At 42.2% G+C, this 19,053-nt stretch overlaps 1 protein-coding gene across 1 annotated transcript; it reads left to right on the top strand.

Moving 5' to 3' along the window:
* The first annotated feature begins 858 nt into the window (after positions 1-858).
* Positions 859-18,949, top strand: SKIL (SKI like proto-oncogene). Its single transcript, XM_064665829.1, has 7 exons — positions 859-1,013; positions 1,914-3,836; positions 8,375-8,472; positions 9,852-10,090; positions 10,301-10,545; positions 11,323-11,547; positions 13,822-18,949. Exons 2-7 carry the CDS (start codon positions 2,730-2,732, stop codon positions 13,981-13,983), a joined length of 2,076 nt encoding a protein of 691 aa, XP_064521899.1. The 5' UTR covers positions 859-1,013; positions 1,914-2,729; the 3' UTR covers positions 13,984-18,949.
* The last annotated feature ends 104 nt before the right edge of the window (positions 18,950-19,053 follow it).

Consider the following 19,053-nt stretch of genomic DNA (forward strand, 5'->3'; position numbering starts at 1 on the left):
TGTAATATGTGAACTAGTTGTACAGCGACTAAGCAGTCCCTGAAGAGCATCTTCCCCACCTCTCTGCAGAATTTGATCGTTCCGCTTCCCTAAATGTCTCTTGCACTTCAGCATCTCCTGTGAGTCTGTGACTGGGGGAGCAGTCTTGTGAGACTGCTCTGGGGACAGACACCATCGCACCCACTCGCCTTCACCACATCTCCGTGTCCCCAGCAGTGGGGGAGCAGAGCAGAGCCCACCCTGCGTGGGGACCCTCGCTGGGGGACAGTCACTGAGGGACAGTCACTGAGGGACCCTCTGTCGGGACAGTCACTGAAGGAGCTTTGCTGGGGACAGTCGCTGAGGAACCTTCGCTGAGGGACCCTCTATGAGGGATCCTCGCCGAGGGACAGTCCCTGAGGGACCCCCATTGAGGGACACTCACTGGGAGCCCCTCGGTGAGGGCCTCCGCCTGCCGCCGCCGCGCCTCGGGGGCGCGACCCTCCCGACAGTTCCCTGCCGGCGCCGGGGCCTCCTCCTGCCCGGCTTTGCCCTTCTGCCATAGCCGCTCTCCCTCCCCCCCGCCGCAGCTGCCGCTCCGTGCCCGTCCCTCCGCCGGCGCCTGCCGAGCTCTGACGGGGGAGAGAGGGCGGCGCGGGGCCGCGTCTGACCCGGGCGGGCTGAGGTGGGGGCGGCGGACGGACAGAAACAACACTTTTTAATGTCTATTATATTTATATATTTTTAAAATATAATTTTTAACGTATTCCGCCCTCTCCCGCGGGCGGAGGGGGCCGCTCGGGGCTCCCCGGCGCTGAGGCGGCGGCGGTGTCGGGAGGGAGGGGGGGAGGGGCGGGCGGGCGCTCCCGCCGCTGCCCCAGACAGTGGGCGGGGCCGGCGCGCGCCGCCGGCGGGTTCGTGCCCGCGCGCCGCCGCCGCCGCCGTCTCGGTCTCCGCAGTGAGGTCACGGGTGGGCGGCGCGAGCGCGGCGCCTGTTCCGCTCCCCGCGGCCGCCCGAGCCCCCGCGGCGCCGGGTGAGGAGCGGGGAGCGCGACGGGGACCCGCCGGGAGCGGCGGCGAGCGGGGCGGCCTCGCCGCGGGTGGAGGGGGGGGAGAGCCGGGGGGAAGGGCGGGAGCGCCCGCGGGGGATGGGAGGGAGCGGCGGCGGCGCGGAGGCGGCGGGGAGAGGGGGACAAGGGGGGCGCGGGGGAAGCGGGCGGCACGGCGGCGGTGCGGGGCGGACAGCGGGGAGCCGGGCGGGGCGGAGGGGAGAGCCCGGCGGCGGGAGGGGGAAGGGCTGAGCCGTGCCCGGAGCGCTGCCGGCGGGGCCGGGGTGAGTCACGGCGCGGGAGGGAGCGGCGGGATGCGGCGTCCCGGGAGGGGCTGGGGTTCGGGGGCCGGGAACCGGGAGTGGGGTCGGTGCCCGGCCCTGGGCTCGGGGGAGCGCCCGCCCTGCGGGGCGTGCTCGCCGGGAGAGCCGCTCCGGGCCGCCCCTTCCCCCGCCGGCATCGCCCGTCTGCCGGGCTCGTCCCGGGGCTCCGTGAGTCACTGGGAAAGGCACCCTGCCTCTGGCAGCCAACCCCAGGGTGGCTTGGGTTCCAAAGGGCCTTAAAGCTCATCTCATTCCACCCCCCTGCCATGGGCAGGGACACCTTCCACTAGCCCAGGTTGCTCCAACCTGGTCTTGGTCACTCCCAGGGATGGGGCAGCCACAGCTTCTCTGGGCAACTTGTGCCAGGGCCTCCCCACCCTCCCAGCGAAGGATTTCTTCCTTGTATCAAATTAAACCTCCCTTCTTTCAGCTTAAAGCCGTTCCCCCTTGTCCTGTCACTCCATGCTCCTGTCAAAGGTCCCTCTCCAGCTCTCTTGAAGCCCCTTTAGGTGCTGAGCAAACCCTGAGATTGCCTGTGACCGGCCCCTCTCTCTGTTCACAGGTTATCAGGAAGGACTGGCAGAACTCTGCTATAGCACATGAATTCAGCCCATGGCCTGGATCTCACCTCTACTACTAATAACTCAGGCTGGGAAAATTCTGACACACGCCAGTGACATCTGGGCGAAAGGTGACTCTCTAGGGACGTTTAGCTTTTGCTGTCGATCTGGATCAGCCTTTAGTTTGAGGATTTATTTGTGAACTGCCGTAGTAACTCTTATGGTGGTGGTGAAATCATAAAGCTGGCAGCACAATAAAGCAAGCCCTTAAGATTGTGTTTGGTCTCTGGGAGCTGAAAGTGCTGAATAAAATTTTCGCACAACTTAAAACTGCGTTTTGGATTGGCTGCGTTAAGATTGACGTTCTTCAAGCTGAGCCCATTTTTCTATTTTAATATTTAAATAGAGACTTGTTTGAAAAGACAGTATATTTTTTAAAGGAAAACAATGATCAAGGATGGACATGTATCAGCACATCATTTTTTACTAAATTGCTGTACAAGACTACTGTGTAAAATAGGGGGCAGGGTGTGAAGAAAAGCCTTTTGTATAAATATTGCAGTGGGTTTTTTATATTAGAAAATTGAACAAATAACTAAAAAAGTTGTATAACCTCTCCATTAATGATTTTATGGTATTACATGCAAAATGGGTTACAGTTTTTACTGTTGGAGGCTGAAGAAGTAACATTTTACTGAAAGGATTGTGAAACTTGTTGTACCTGAGGTAATCCAAGATCACTTGAAACTATTTTTTATATGAACAATCAGGAAAATGCACATTTAAGACTAACTTAATTAAAGTTCTGGTGTTTAGCAATGGAAAGCCCACAGATAAACTTCCCTCTAGGTCTGGTTTCAGACCAGAAAAGGAGCAGGATCCAAGAGGATGGGAGTCCTCCACTGAAAAAAGCAATGACAGAAATGCATGTAAATAACAAAGTGCAGGTTGTAATAAATAAATTGCCAACAATAAAGAAGGAAAACTTGGATGACTATGACGAAACTCCTGTGGAGGCTGATGGGGAATCTGCCAAGCCAAACAGTGCTTCACTATCTGAGCCTTTGAGTTTAAATCCAGGTTTGAAACACACATTGGCACAGTTCCACCTGAGCAGCCAGAGTTCTCTGGGTGGACCGGCAGCTTTTTCAGCTCGTTATTCCCAGGAGACCATGTCACCCACCGTCTTCCTGCCTCTTCCATCGCCACAAGTACTCTCCGGCCCGCTGCTCATCCCTCCGGACAGCTCCACGGAGCTCACCCAGACTCTGCTGGAGGGGGAATCCATCTCTTGTTTTAAAGTTGGGGGAGAAAAAAGACTTTGCCTTCCTCAAGTGTTGAACTCGGTTCTCCGAGACTTCTCACTGCAGCAGATCAACACGGTGTGTGATGAACTCTACATTTACTGCTCACGGTGCACTTCCGACCAGCTCCATATCCTGAAGGTTTTGGGAATTCTTCCGTTCAACGCTCCGTCCTGTGGGCTCATTACGCTGACGGATGCTCAGAGACTATGCAATGCTTTACTGCGCCCCCGCACTTTTCCCCAAAACGGCAGTTTTCTCCCCTGTAAGAACACCTTGGCCCAGCTGAAAGAGACTGGCAGTGCCTTTGAAGTAGAGCATGAATGCCTGGGCAAGTGCCAGGGGCTGTTTGCACCTCAGTTCTACCTTGCGCCGGACGACCCGTGTATCCAGTGTCTGGAGTGCTACGGGATGTTCTCGCCCCAGACGTTCGTGATGCATTCGCACAGATCCCCGGACAAGAGGACCTGCCACTGGGGGTTTGAGTCGGCCAAGTGGCACTGCTACCTGCACATTAACCAAAAATACCTGGGAACGTCGGAGGAGCGGGAGCTGAAGCATCTCTTGGAGGAAATGAAGGAGAAATTCAGTGAGAAAAATCAGAAAAGGACGCGGTCCAAAGTAAGTTCACCTGCTCTGGTAAAACTCCCAAATCTCTTCCTGCTCACATGTAAATACTTGTTTTGGAAGCGCGTTGCTTGGCTTTGCTAAGTGGGAATGCTTGTCACATCAAGCCTAAGTTAAATTTGTGAGAGAGCTTCACCATGGAAATAACATTTCTCATTAAAAGGGGCGGTAATTTCTTTCCTCTTTGGGCTGTAAGTAACCACTGGAGCCGGCTTGGCTCTGTTGGTTCTTGTTCTGTTCTGACGTATTACAGACTCTGGAAAAATCAGGGCCGTTGTGGGAATTTTCATTCTCCCATTTGACCTTTGAGTAGGTTTTATGTGGCGTGTGTTGCAGCAGCTGAGCAAAGCAGAAAGGAGCTTGAAAATCAAGTATTACAAATGAATTCTTCATTTGTTATTTGTGCTCCAGCTCACACACGTGGGCAGGGTGGCGACCTGGCTTGCTGGCCACCCATCTCATGACTTGTGTGCAGGGTAGTGGTGCATTGCTAAAGGGCTATTTAGGAGCCCAAAGTCTGCTTGTTCAGCAAGAGCTTTCTGTTTAAACCACTTGTGTAGAGAAATATGCCAAAAAGAGGGGGGTTTTAAGCAGCCCAAGTAATGAGCTGTAGGCCGGTATCTTGACAATGGTTAATAATAGACGTCTTATTTTTTCCTAAAATACTGCTGCAAGTCTGTGCTGTGGTTCAAAAATACAGAGCTTATTTGTCCCTTGGAGAGCTTCTATTTTAAATAATAAGACAAGCACCAGATAAACATTTACATCATAGATGTTTCCATTCATAGAAAGTATAAGTTTTGGGTATAATTTAAGCTTAAAAGAGGTCTTTAATGATTTCTGCCCCTTGTCTTTGTTTCTTTTCAGTGTATTTGGTTTTCCATGTCTGTTTGATGGCTCTTGGTTTGATGATAAATCCATTTTGCCTGTTGGATGTTTTGTGGTGGATTTCAAAATAGCAGCAAGAGCAGGCCAGATGGCTGAGCCCAAAAAGGGGTGCTATAAGCTGACACCTTTTGACATAAATTCCTGAAAAGTTAGTGTTGCAGGAAGGCTTGCTGTAGTAACAGGTACTGTTACAGTGGTGTCAGTCTACAAGAAGAGGTTTTAGCAGCAAATTCCTATGGAAGTCTGCAGTATGGCACACTTCCATGTGCTGAATTAGTTGAAGATGCAGTCTCCTAGCAAGGAAACTTTGCATTTCAACTGATAAAGACCTGTCAGTCTTTATCCCTGCAAAGCCAGCGTAGGAAATAAGCTACAACATGGTGGAAATAGTCTTCCATATTCATACCTATAAATGCTGCTTCCCTTTCCACAGTAGCAGATTTCAGACCATGAGATCTTTCGGTTTCTTGTGCACAGACAAAAAAAGCCAGCTGAAATTGGCAGTAGCAGTCATTTGGACTGGACCGGTGCAAATGAAATACAGAAACTTTCTGCAGTCTTCCGTTGCAGACCTGTGTAATTCTTTCTTACAAAGCTTCGTATGAAACCAGAGTGAGAAGCTGTGAAAACGTGAACAAAATTGAGTGATGGGGGAGGATTTTTTCTTGGTTTCTTTTTTTTTTTTTTTTGTCTTGTGGATATTCATCTGGAAAGTATAAAAGATTAGAATAGTTTAAGAGGGCAGTGTTGGAGCACAGCCTCTGTTTCCTTGTCCTGGGGAAGCTTGGGCTGCTTCAGTCGTCTTTTCATGGAATCATCGAATGGTTTGGAAGGGACCTTAAAGCTCATCTCGTTCCACCCCCTGCCATAGGCAGGGACACCTTTCACTAGACCAGGTTGCTCCAAGCCCGGTCCAACCTGGCCTTGGACACTTCCAGAAATGGGACAGCCACAGTTTCTTTCCTTCGTTTCTGTGGTGTGAGAGAAGTATTAGGTACAACATGTAGACATTCCCTTTCCTTATACTCCTAAGGGAATTTATTTGCAGGATGTTCCATTTGCCGTTCTGTCACCTCTTTACCACCTTTGCTGAGTCAGTGCTCTGAAGTGCCAATGCATCTTTGTTATCTTGGAGGGCCCAGGAAGAACAGTTGCCCTTGGCCAGATCTTTATCCATCTAGTAATAATAAATCAGTTCATTCCCATAGCCTTTGGAGCATCTTAGACCCCATGCCTCGCCTTTCTCCTTAACGTTTCACTCTGAGTTTATTCACCTCACAGTGCATAAATATTCTGCTTCAGTATTTTAAGAGCAGACAAAGTACTCAGGAGGTTAATTCCTTTCTGTTCTTTGTACTAGTAAGAAATCTGTAAGCTGTGTGCTTGATTATCATAGTTTTCTGTGGAGTTCTAGACTGCAGTGCCACATCCACCTGCTCTTCATGGAACAGCTGTCACTGAGTCTGTGCTGATCTCTGCGCTCACAGATCCTCGTTTCCTTTGACTTTGCGACAGCTTCTGACCTCTCTGCATTAAAACTTTGTCTTGCTTCTCAGACTAATTCCTTGAGTTGGTCACAGTGTGTGGGGAAAAGCTCAGTGTGAAGAGTTAACATTGCTTCTGAGTATTTTGTAAATCCTGTCTCTGCTGAAACTAGTGGCTTAATGATTAGACTGAAAAAGCTACTTTCCTATATATTATTTTTCCTTGGAGAACAGCTTTGTCCAAGTAGCTTAGAAGAAAAATAAGACATATTTCTTGTAGCCCTTTCAAACAGTTTGGGTATAACTAATTCAATGTGTTTACAGAATTATTTAAGAGCATCTAAAATAAACAAATTGTTGGGTAATGAAATAATATACATATGTATATATATATAAGTAGATGCTTTTTTTTATTAACCTGTATGTGGAGGGAAGAATCCTGTTAGAAAATGACTTCATGTTTATGGTTACATTGCATTTTCTTTCATAAGTAAAAATTTGATTGCATGCTGTGAAATTTATTTGCAAAATGCACATTAACGGGTGGCCAGTAAAGTTGGTTTCCATTTGAAATAGGTTAAAAAAAAGTAAAAATCTGACTTAATAACTGGAAAATAGAGATTACATGATAGGTAATCTCATATGTAAATATATAAACATGTTAAAATGTAGATTGTAAAATATGGACAAGTGTGGTTCAGGACAAAATCAGGTTGCTGCATACTAGCTGCTGTATAAGTAGATTATATGTGATTATTTAAATTACTCGAATGATCTGAGTAAGTAGAAAAGACTTCACAAGTGTCAGGATGAGGCCAATTTTTCTAGAGATTATTCAAGTCTTTATTGTTTAAAGGCTTGATTATGAATTTTCTACTCTGGAGCTCTACTTCCTTGTGCCCTCCCTCCTTTCTGTCTGCATTGGAACTGACTTGAGGAACTGCAGGGGTGGAGTTAAATTTCAGTTTCATTGTGAGAGCTGAGTTTAGGGGGCTGGAAGTTGTGATCAGAATGAAATAGGTGGGATTTGGTCCCTCATGTTGGATTCCAATCATGTGGGATTCTGCAGACCATGGCACAGACAATCCTGGTGTCATTGGGTGCTCTCTGACTGCCAGGGATGGAGTTCTGTGACAGTTTATTTCAGGGTGTGTAGTTATAAACTTTTCTGATGATACAGCACACAAGGAGTGATATCCTTTGCTTCACTTGTATTTTTCCCTTTCCTTCACTTATTAAACCGTCTTTATCTTGTCCTGGGAACTTTCTTGTCCTTGTCCCCATCTCGCTGGGGGTGGTGCTGAGGGAGTGGCTGTGTGGGTGTTTGACAGCTGCCTGGGGTCAGCCAACCACACCCTACCCAAAAACCCACATCCCAGGGCTGTTTTAACACAGTGAAATTAAGAACCAATTTCTTACCTACAAGTCTTGCTTAAATATATGATGAGACACCTTTCCCTTGAAATTACCAGCAGCTTTGCAGGGGAGCACAAAGGATCACAAGTAACTTTGATTAAAGTGTGATTCCAAAAATATTTCTTGAGACACACAGAACAGGAATTGCTATCCAAAGGGAGAATGCACAGAAGTTTTTAAGATGATGTATTCTGATGCACCTGAGTTAATTTTGTTTGTTACTGCAAAGGGAATGGAGTTGTCATGTTACTGTGAGCAGCTCTGCCTGCTTCTACAATAAAAATTCACGATTGAATAAAATTCAGTCCCTGGAACACCATCAAATTGTTCCTTTTTATTTTGTAATAAAGTGTCTCACAGGTTCTTAGTCTTTGTAGAGATACTTTATTGCAAAAGGCTCCCACAACCTTTTGGGAATCCTAGTTTCTGCTATTTCCCCCAAACTTGTTTAACGTGCCTCTGGCAGAGTTCTGGGAACTCAGCAGAGCTTTTAGATAGGTTTGTAAAGAGATTTTCTTTTAATTTCATTGCTATTTTGCCCATAATGGGATATTGGAGATCGAGGAAACTTCTGTGGCTTGGCCTCACCCTGAAGCTCTGCCAAAGACACCCCACTTCCCATACTCCAGTTTCTCTGGTGTGTCTGCATTAATGGTGTAAATGCCATTCCTCTGAGGAGTGCTTATGAAAATGTAAATAACATGTACCCATGTTCCAATTACCAATTTATTTTCTTTTCTTTAGGCAGAGCCACAGCAGAACCTTGAATTATCGCAGTGGTATCCAGTTATAAAGCAAGAAGCAGAAACTGATCCTCAACCACCCTCCTTTTTCCATCCCAGGTAACTGAATTTCCTGGTTAAAAGTATAAGTACTTTCAAATATTTAAATATTTTTGGCTATTTAAGTATAATTCAAACTGAAAAAAAAGGTATTTGCAACCTGAACTGTTAAGGAAACTCTTAAGGGATCACACAGGGATAATTGAACTCTAACTTTTTATGCATTTCTTAATGTCAATACTAATGAACTGCTTGTGAGTAGTTTTTGGTACAGGACTCAAGCTGTGATCTGTGAGTGTTCTTCAGTAGGCAGTACTATTGAAATGTAATTAAAATTTCACTTTTCAGAGTAGAAATGACAGAAGATAATTTTTGACCTTTCACATTATAGTACAATGCGTGCTCCTGGAAAGCTGCACTTGCCATGAAGGCAACTTAATCTTCTTCCAGAAAAGACTTGCAAAAGGTGTTTGAAGGCTTTCTTCCACAGTGGAGCAATGGCTGCAGCTGAGTTATCTGTTGAGTAGTTTCCTGGTTTGAGAAACTGAGTGCATTTCCTTAACTTCTCACACAGTTTGTCATCTGCTTCAATGAGGGAAACAGTTTTTCTTGACCTCCCGTGTGCCTTCACCCCCTGTGGGATTTGGGTCAGAGCAGACCCTTTTGGTTAACAGCAGGCAGCAAAGCAGCAAACACTGGTTCCCACACAGGCACGAGAGTGGGAGCACTCCTGTGATGGTCCCTCACATTCCCGTTTCTGTCAGTGCCTTCCTTCAGACCCAGAAGAAAGGGAGGTGTTGGAGACAGCAATGTTGACTCCAGCATCAGGACACTGGTTGTCTTGGCAGTGACTTGGACACATCTGGGACTCTCTTCCCTCTGTACTACCCAAAAGCTGAGTGGTGAGGTTGGAGTGGTACACAGGGATGCTCCTGGGAGCCCAGGAAAATCCAAACAGGCTGCTCAGTGTATGTGGAAAAGAAGGTCCAGCATTGGTCCGGGACATACCCCAGCACTGTCAGGATGCAGCTTTGCTGTTTAAGATGCTCATTCCCACTTCACTGATCACTTCCCCATCCTCCACTGCTAATATAAGTATAAGGATTATGAAAATGCTAGAGTCTGGATTTAGTGGCATTCTAATTTCACTCTTTGCATTTAAATGAAGACTTCATATGATTTTCTGTATGTTTTTTTTTTTTAATCAGCCATGTTTGGAAAATCCTCTTGTTTGATAGCCTCAAAACCTTATCTAGATTATCTACTCAGTAAAGATTAAGTGGATTGTTAGGATTTCCTTTTGCATAGGAAAAATTTAAAAAGGGCGTGCTTATTTTTTACAGTTTGAACTCGTGTTAAATTAAACTTACTGCTCTGTACCAGCCATCATTTATTATGTCTTACCTTTCACTATGAATTTTACTCTTCTGCTGTTTCAGTTACTACCTGTATATGTGTGATAAAGTGGTTGCCCCGAATGTATCTCTTGCATCACAATATAAGGATGTTGCAAAAACAACAGTCAAAGCTTCAGAAGTAATTAAATCCTCACCTGGGCAGTCGGAGAAGAAGCTCAGCAGTGGAAAGCACAAAAAGGCTGCCTCCTATCCAGAGGTTTCTCTTGAAGAACAGGAAAAAATTGACTTGAAAAGTGGTGTGGAGCAGCATAAACGTTTAGGTGAGTAGTCAGAATCATGTCTAAGTCTTTGATTTTTATAGCACAGAATTTTGGAAATTCTGAGCAAGAACTTTGTGACGTCACCTCAGGTTTCCAAAAATTCCTTGCACCTTTTTGTTATCTTGCTTTTCTTTGCCTTTTTTTTTTTTCCCCCACTCTGGGAGTTGAATTTTCTGTGGTTGTTATGCTGCGTTCTTCTTTTCTGTGTAGATCCACCTGTGGTGCCGACTCGTCCTGCGAGAGGTGGGAAATCCGAACGCGTCTCTTCCAAACTCACCAGAGACTCTGCCCGTGCCGAAGGGGGGGGTGATGCACGGACCTTGTCCCCCACGCTCATGAAGGACATCAGTTGTGAAGATGACAAGGGAAAGATCATGGAAGAAGTGATGAAAACCTACATCAAACAGCAGGAAAAGCTGAACACCATTTTGCGGAGGAAGCAGCAGCTCCAAATGGTACAGTGCCAGTCTGAGAGCGCTTCACCTCTGACACCAGAGAGCTGCTGGGAGCTGGCTGGCCCCAGAGTCAATAGCACAGATTACATTCATTTAGGAACAGCAAAACACACAGATCATCTTTCCCTCAGCTTGAATCCAGACACCAGATCTTTAGTATCCCTTACGCTCAGGAGGTTTGAGCCCGCTAATAATTGGTGTCTCTTCAGTTTGCAGCTGCTGGGTCCAAGCAGCTCCTGCTTTTGCTGTATCCTCTCAAATTTCTCAGTTTTAAGGGTTTTAAAGAGGTGACATCAATATTCTAGGAGTGGTCTTATCGCTGCCCTGTGCAAAAAAAGAACACCACCCTCCTATTTCAGTTTTCTGAGGCTTGTTTTTAGGGATTTTAGTTTTAGCCCTTTTGTAATAATGGATGATTTTAGAGGCTGGTGTTTCCTTGTGACATTTCTGTTTTCTGAATTAAGTTAAATACTGTCTTTGCTTCTTACATTCATGGAACAGACCTAATATTTTATTTTAATTTAGTTTAGTTTAGTTTAAATGCTAATCTCAGATTCTATGAGTTCAGGTAGGGCCCTAAAGCTACTACTTTTAAGTTGTTCTGCTGTTGGAGGTAATAAGGTCTTTAAAGATATCAAAATGCTAGTGGAAAAAGAAGCCAAACACATTTATTCTGTTTTCTGATTATGCACTTCTTACAACTTTTAGTAAACCAGGTTTTTTTACTTTTCTGGTCTTAGAAAAAAAGGTGTATGTGATCTTGATTTTTCTTTACAGGAAGTGGAAATGTTAAGTAACTCTAAAGCTATGAAGGAACTGACTGAAGAGCAGCAGAATTTACAGAAAGAACTCGAGTGTTTGCAAGCAGATCATGCTCAAAGAATGGAAGAGTTTTATTTTGAGCAGAGAGACTTGGAGAAGAAACTGGACCAAGTGATGAAGCAAAAGTGTAGCTGTGACTCCAATCTGGAAAAAGACAAAGAAGCTGAATATGCAGCACAGGTGAGAAGGGAAGGTTTGTTTCCAACCAAGCAGTATTTAGTTATCAGGAAATGGTGAAGCTGTTGCTCAGGCACTTAAGGGTTTCATTTTCTCTGTGCGTTTTGACACCACAGACAAATACCAAAATAGGTCACAGTGACAGCAATATTTATTTTCCTGTCCCTTGATTGAAACTGGGGTAGAATGCAACCTACAGAAACACATGATGTTATTGATGAAATATTAATCTTAAACATGAGGTCTGTTATATCCTCATTTAAAACAAACTCTGTTCTGAATGTATATGGGCTTGCCAGTGGTATAGAGTTAAACAATCTCATTTTATTTCTTTGAATAAGCTATTCATCTTCTTCCTTTTATGTTAAAAAGAAAATCCAAACCTCTAAACCATGGTTTTGTCAGATTAGTGGCATAACTTGCTGCTCTTTCTGTTCCTCAGTGGTAGAATCTTCTGCACTATTTGCTGAGCCCCTTCTGTGCTGTAGCAGAGCATTTGGCCAAGAGTTCTCTTGGAAATGAAAATGATATTTGTGTCTCTCATTCCTGCCCCTTGGATTCATATGTCAAAACCTGTGGAGTTGTTGTTTTTTCCTTTCACTTTCCTTTCAGCTTTTACTATTGTCCCTTTATGTTGGAGGGTATTCATGTCATTCCAATGGGACAAAATATAGCCAATGCCAAAGGGAATCCTGGAATACCCTTTTAAAAATCAGCTGCAGTTATGATCAAATGTATAGTGATGTATTTTGCACCATGTCACAGAAAACTGGTCCTAACAGACTCATTTTTAAAGTAAACAAAATCGAAAACTTGAGCTCAGCAAAGTTTTGTGGTCACTTATTTGTTCCTGACTGTGTATATTTCCTGTTCTTACTGACTCAAAGTGAGAAACAGGCAGTACTTGAGAGACAGGTTTTGGTATTTTTGGTGAGTAGGGCAGAGACCAGCATCGTAAATCCTTCTCACGAATTTAATTTCATGACATCCCACTCCACTGATTCCTGGCCTTTGCTGCCAGAAATAATCCTCTCTGACTAAGGCCTGATTTACTAAACATCTGGTACAAGCCCTATTAGTGCAAGTAACAACGTGTTCTAATTCATGAAGATAATCATGTATAGCACGTTTTATGTGGCTTGTGCAACTTTCTTTCTTTAGAGGGTAAAAACCACGGATTGTTCCCCCAAGTTCTAACTTCTTTTGAAGTTAGACTTTGAAAACTAAATACATTCCTTGTGTAAAAGTTTACTCTGATATTACCTGTGTGATGGAGCTATTCACAACATATAATTTGAACATTTTTCTTCACTTATCACATCTTATAGTAGATTTTGGTTCCAAGAAGCATCAGATTTAAACAGAGGTCCTGGGAACAGGGAACTTCCCCAAGCCTTAATCCAATGTCTTCCTGAAGCAGTTGCCCAGGCTGCCTTTTCTGTCAGAGAATTGTGGACTGGGAGGAACCCTCTGAGTGCATTAAACAAAATTAATAATTTGGGATTTGTTACTTGCTTAAAAGTCTCTTTTTCTTTTTAGGCCTGTCTAGGCACTGCCTTCTCCCCCTTTTTGGCTTCTTTATTAAATTGGCTTCTTTATTGTCTACTTTAATTGTTGCTTCACCCTGTCAATCACAGCAGGGCAGAATAACCAGTACTGGAACCTTTCCTTAGAGCTGGAAATCAAAACTCAGCCAGAGAAATGTGTATGTGGGACGTGCTGCAACATGCAGGCAGTGGGCACTGTTGTGCTGCAGCACTTCACTGAATCCAAGTCTGGAGTCAGAGGACTTGCATTAACAGCCTATTACTGTATTCCAAAGATGAAGAAGGTACTTTATTTCTGTGTTTAAACATAAAATATTTCACAGAAACATTTGAGTGGACTCAGGTTTACGTTTGAACGTGCACACATGGTTATGGTCAAGATTTTCTAAATGTCATTTCTGGTAATTCTGTTTCATTTATACCAAAGGGTATCAGAAAGCAGTGTTGGTGGGTTTGTTTGCTCTAGAAATGCATTCAGGTATTGAAATAAAGAAGTAACATTTTGTCAGGTCGGAGAAATGAACCTGGGAAATGAAAAGTGCAGTTTGTCCTGGGATTTGTGAAACATCTGATGCAGACATCATCCTAATCTCCCCAACAGATTATATGTATTGTCAACGTGGTCTAGCGTGACAGGTCCTATAACTACAACTTATATGTATTTAAAAATTAGATTTTCTCATTTTTGCTAAAATGTGCTCTGCCTCTCTCTCTCTCTCCTGTTTCACAGCTGGCAGAACTGAGACAGAGGTTGGATCATGCAGAGGCAGATAGACAAGAGCTTCAGGATGAACTGAGACAGGAACGAGAGGCACGGGAGAAGTTAGAGATGATGATAAAGGAATTGAAGCTACAGATCCTGAAGTCTTCAAAAAATGGGAAAGGAAAATAGAAATCGGAAGAGGAAGCACGACTGCCTCCTTCAAACAGGGTGTTTTGGTTTTTAATGAGTTGTGAACAATTTCTGTGTGCTGAGAAAAAGTGTTCTCTACAGGTTTCTGTTTCCCAGACAGGTCCAGATGAAGATATACATAGATATAAATAACTAGAGATAGATAGACATTTTTAGATTTTCCTAACCAATGAAAATCTGCATTAATTTGTACTGGTGTTTTTCTCAAACAATGAAAAATATGAAACCCTTGGTTTAGAGTGACCAGTTTCTGTCTATTTCTAACACAGTCTTAAGGACTCCACACCTTTTAACACTGTCTGTTAAAACATATGTGGGTATCTTTATTTTGCTATCAGTTGCACATCCAGTTATACAAGTACATTAAGAACATTCTGAATTCTTCAAAGTCAAAAATAGTTTGGGTTTCAGTGAGAATTAAATGTTCTTGAACTGAGGAAAGTAAAGGCAGCTTTTCATCTGTTAGGTAATGCTCAGAATTGCCTCAATGACTGATGACTGAGCCTCAAAAGTGATTTACCAGCATGAGTTTTCCCTATAATTTCATTGTGTGAAGTCAGGCTGATCTTTTCAGTATTGTCTATTTAACAGCTCGTTATCAATCTAAAGAGTGCTTGAGCCAGCATTTACCTGCTGTGCTGGAAGAAGAAAACATTGGGATTTTTTTAATTAATTAAAAAATTTATAATTACAATGGAATCTTTGGAAGTTAAAAATTCACAAGTTTTCTTCTGTTTTCTTCTATGTAGTAGGTGTGAAAGAAACATTAATAAAAGGCTTAAAGGTGGGGCTATTTCTTCTAGAAACTGAGAAAGCTTGACTTAACTGTTTTCAAGATTCTAATGCTTTCAAGAAAAATATTTATTAAGGAATATGTATTAATTTCTTTAGCACCCTAAGCCTCCACACTTTGAGCTTCTTGCCGACTTGTGGGTTTTTCTTTCATTGCATAGAACAGGCCTTAACTGACATTGTGATCATAGCTTAAAAAATAAAATTCTGAGGTATGGCACTTTGAAAAATCATTTTGATAGTCTCTGTATTTGACTGGCATGGTAGGGTTACCATGAGTTAAGAAATACAGCATGTTTGTTAAGCTATAACGTTGGGAAATGTGTAATTGTACAGAATTACTGTTTTATGTATATATAATGTTTGAGTACTTCTGAAGTCTGGTTCCTGGTGGATTAAATGCATGGCTACAGAGTTGGATGAAGAAATACTTTATTTGCACTTCTCTCCAAAACGTTGGATACAGCTGGCAGATGTCAGCTGATCATGTCAGTGATAGGAATATTTTCGTAATTCTAGTATTTCACTACATATTTTAACTTGTGCTTTAGCTTCTTTTTTTAAGGTACTTAGGTTTAATATCCTCTTAATAATTCAGTTAATTTTGGATGAAGCCACTAGTAAAAGCCTACGTCGATTAATTTTTTTCCCTGAACTTGTAAAACTGAAAACTTTTGAGCTCTTTTTTGTTTCTATTTTAGTGGTATAACAAGACTGAATATCACAGAGAAAGATGAAATTGCACATATCTTTAAATTGGATGAGAAATGAGGTGGTAAATTAAATGTCATGGAGTCATAGGATGATTTTTTTATAACTATGTACAATTTTGTTTATGAACTCTGTTTCATAGTTACACTGACAATTAAAGCAGGATAGATGAAAAATTATCAGTTTTCTTTGTCAGTGTCGATCAGAATCATAGAATGGTTTGGATTGGAAGGGGCCTTAAAGATGATCTTGAACCACCCCCCTGCCAGAAAAGAAAACCCAGATTATATTTTCCCCTTCTTCAACTCCATCTCCAAATTCTTACATTAAAAAAAATAAAAATAAAAAAGAAAAGGCCTGTCTTTGCAGCGTGGTTTGGAGGGGAAGGTGCTGACTAAATAGTTCTGGCTGTGTATGCAGCACTTGTTTTAAAAACACCGTAAATGTTTTATTGTACCAACCACCAAACCCAGGGATGGCAGGAGAGGAGGCAGGAATATTGATAAAAGTGTGATGATTAGGGAATGGAGCAAGTTGCCCAACTTGCTTGGCAGATCCTGTGTTGGATTAGCTGGATGGGCAAGGGAAAAAGGTGTTATTAAAGGATGGAGAGGTGCATTTCTAGTTGCTTTTCAGTGTCAGTGTTTGGACCCAGACTTGCTGGGTTGTCAGTGTAGATAAATAAGGCCACCAGCTCGTTTAATACAGCTGCAGTGACTAATTCACACAGTATTTATAGCTTAGCTGTTGAATGTATGGAATCCTCCTGGGATTATTATATTAGAACACTGTATATTCCGTTTCCATGCAGGTCTTGTCTTTGTTTTGTGACTTCTGCTCAAATCTCCCCTTTTGCCAGCAGTTGATGTTCAGCAGCACTTGGTGGACTGCTGGAGGCTCTTAAAATGCTGGTGCCTGTCCTTTGTTCTAATATTTTCACTGTTGCAAGAATTCCAGCAGCTGTAGGATGTTTTACCAATTCCAACTGCAGATGAGGCCTCCTGATCGTTTTCAAACATCTGGCTGATAAAGCTAACGGGACGTTTCTTAAAATGACTTTAAAAGTAGCTTTGTAAATATTCCATTTAGTTAACCTAAAGTTAGAATGCATTTTAAATTATTGTAATCCTCTTAAAATTCTTAAATACTACTTCCAGGCTCTTGGCATAACATAATTTTCATACGCGTAGACTTAATTTTATACTGATTTTCAGTAATAATGTATACATAAATGTGCCATAGCCTTTTGTGTGTTCACAGTCTTCGAAAGATAGTTTTTTAGTAAATTGTAAATAGTACTGTATAAGTTCTAGAACAAATATATGTTGACTTTTTTTTTTTTTTTTGCCCCTACCTTATGCTAGTTCTATTGAATGGTTTATTTTGCAGCCTGATTTAGGAACTTGGAATGCACACTTGAGGGCACTCACTTAAGTGCACACTTAATGGTAGAAACTAATTCTGTCATCAGATCCTTGCTTTTAGTCATAGCATGCTCATTTTATGTATTGTTATTTGTTTTTCCTTCAGCTGTTGCTTGCTGGTCTTTCGGGCAGGAAGTCATGTTCCCAGATACTTGTGACATGAAGCCTGTAGGAAAAAAAAAATCCTAAAATTGCCCCTAATTTGAAAGTTGGATTATTAAACACCTAGGGCAAGATTGAAGTTGCCTAGTGCACCTTTTGGAACAAAGTAAGTAGGATTCAAGGTGAATACCTAGTTTGCTCCTATACCTTTTTAAAAGAGAACTTTCACGTGCTTTGTGTATTTTAATCAACAAAATATAAGAGCTTAGAGAGTAAAACTCTTGTAATTTTGGCAGTCTAGAAACACCCTCACTCACAGTATAACCAGGTATCCCTCAACGAAAGAGATTTGTATCTAAATCTCCAGATTTAAGTCCGTGTTTTAGGTTTTTATGAAGCATATCCTTCAGTTTGAGCATTTAGATGAATGTAGTTATGTTTCACCTTCTTAAACTAATTTTATTCTATATTTAATATATTGATAGCTTAGGTGTAAAACCATTTGTACATAGTAAAGGCATAATGCAATTAGTGAAGTAGGAAAAGTTGGGTGGGAGCATAAAGCTACTGGTGGCCTGGAAAAAAAATAAGTCTTGGCCCGTATTTTAGAAGTCACAATGTTTTATTCATACATCTTGTTTTATATTGGGGAGGGGATAGCTAGAATGTGTTATGAAATTTTTGGAAACCTTTCCTAGCATTAGTCAGGAGGTTGGCCTTGCAGTGCTGTCATGGTCAGCTACCTAGAATTCACTTGTTTGTAGAGTATATATTTTGATTGTCGGTAAAGATAACAACTTTGTATTTTTTCTGCACTTAATTTGTGTAATTAATCCACACAACAGAGTTTTCTATAACATGGTGAAGTCGACAAAAGACGTAATTTCTCCTACCTGTTAATCTGTGCTTGCAATATTTCAGTAATTTTATTTAAGCCATCAATAGGAAGCAGCAGAAAGCTGCAAATTTCAATATTTTTTTTTTGCTCATTACATTTGTAGTGTGCGTGTTCATCAGTTTTCTTTACAGAAAGCTTGTAGAATTTTCTATTTGCTGCATATATCTATTTAAAAAAAATGCAGTCATTTTTTAGCTTTTGTGAAAGCAGTTATTGCTTACAAATTGCACGATGATTTTCTAGTGTGTCTCCATTACTTAGCAAATTGTTTTTTTCAGGGTTAGTGGTTCAGTTGGAAAACGCTTGAAAAACGAGTTTTAAGCACTTCATCAAGCACAGCAAACACGGTATAAAACTTTGCTATTTGAAAATGGATTAAATGTAACAATACCAATTGAATTTTTTTTTTTTCTTCTAAGAGATACCTCACTTAAAGGAAAGCACAGCTGTACTGTATTTAAACTAATTCTAGGAAATAATAAAAAAGTTGGTCTGAAATATTTCGTTGCCATCAACGTTGCTTTCTGTGATTGACAAAACGTTTTTGTGTTTTCATCCTCGCTCTCCAAAGTATTTTTTGCTGTTGACATGCCAGTATAATTCTCTCAAATGACAGAAAGTAGCTGCAAAACAACCGAGTCCGTGTGAGCTCGAGGCAACAGGTTGAATGACTATTCTGAAACCATAGGAAAAACGATCCGTGCATTCAACAATTTTTAATACTTTGCCAATGATGTACAGTCTTATTGTCAGCGTTGCTGTGGTTGCATTACATGACACACAGAACTGTCCTCTACCTCACGTGAGATTTAACAGATATTTTATATGGTTTTAGTAAACAAGATGCATCTATCTGGTCACTTAGTTTACAAATTTTGAATTATATTTATTGAAACATGACATACTGTGCTCTTAGCTTATACCTCAATTGTATTTTGTGCTGTTATCCATTTCCATGCCTTGTAAATACCTGTATAGATCGTGGATTCAAAAGCAAATAAAGAACTGTAATGTCAGAGCACTTTGTCTCTGTCATATTTTTGAACACCGACTTCTAAACTTGACTCTTTGAAGGTGTTTAACACGAGGACAGAGCCTTCCTTGCTTTGATTACAGTAAATC

Source organism: Pseudopipra pipra, chromosome 10, assembly GCF_036250125.1.
Source record: "Pseudopipra pipra isolate bDixPip1 chromosome 10, bDixPip1.hap1, whole genome shotgun sequence".
NCBI lineage: Eukaryota > Metazoa > Chordata > Aves > Passeriformes > Pipridae > Pseudopipra > Pseudopipra pipra.

Bases quoted from the DNA above. Each gene is read 5' to 3' on its own strand.
- SKIL (XM_064665829.1), top strand. From the start codon at position 2,730: ATGGAAAGCCCACAGATAAACTTCCCTCTAGGTCTGGTTTCAGACCAG. The intron at 3,837-8,374 runs GTAAGTTCACCT...TCTTTTCTTTAG, and splicing joins AGAAAAGGACGCGGTCCAAA to GCAGAGCCACAGCAGAACCT. The intron at 8,473-9,851 runs GTAACTGAATTT...CTGCTGTTTCAG, and splicing joins CCCTCCTTTTTCCATCCCAG to TTACTACCTGTATATGTGTG.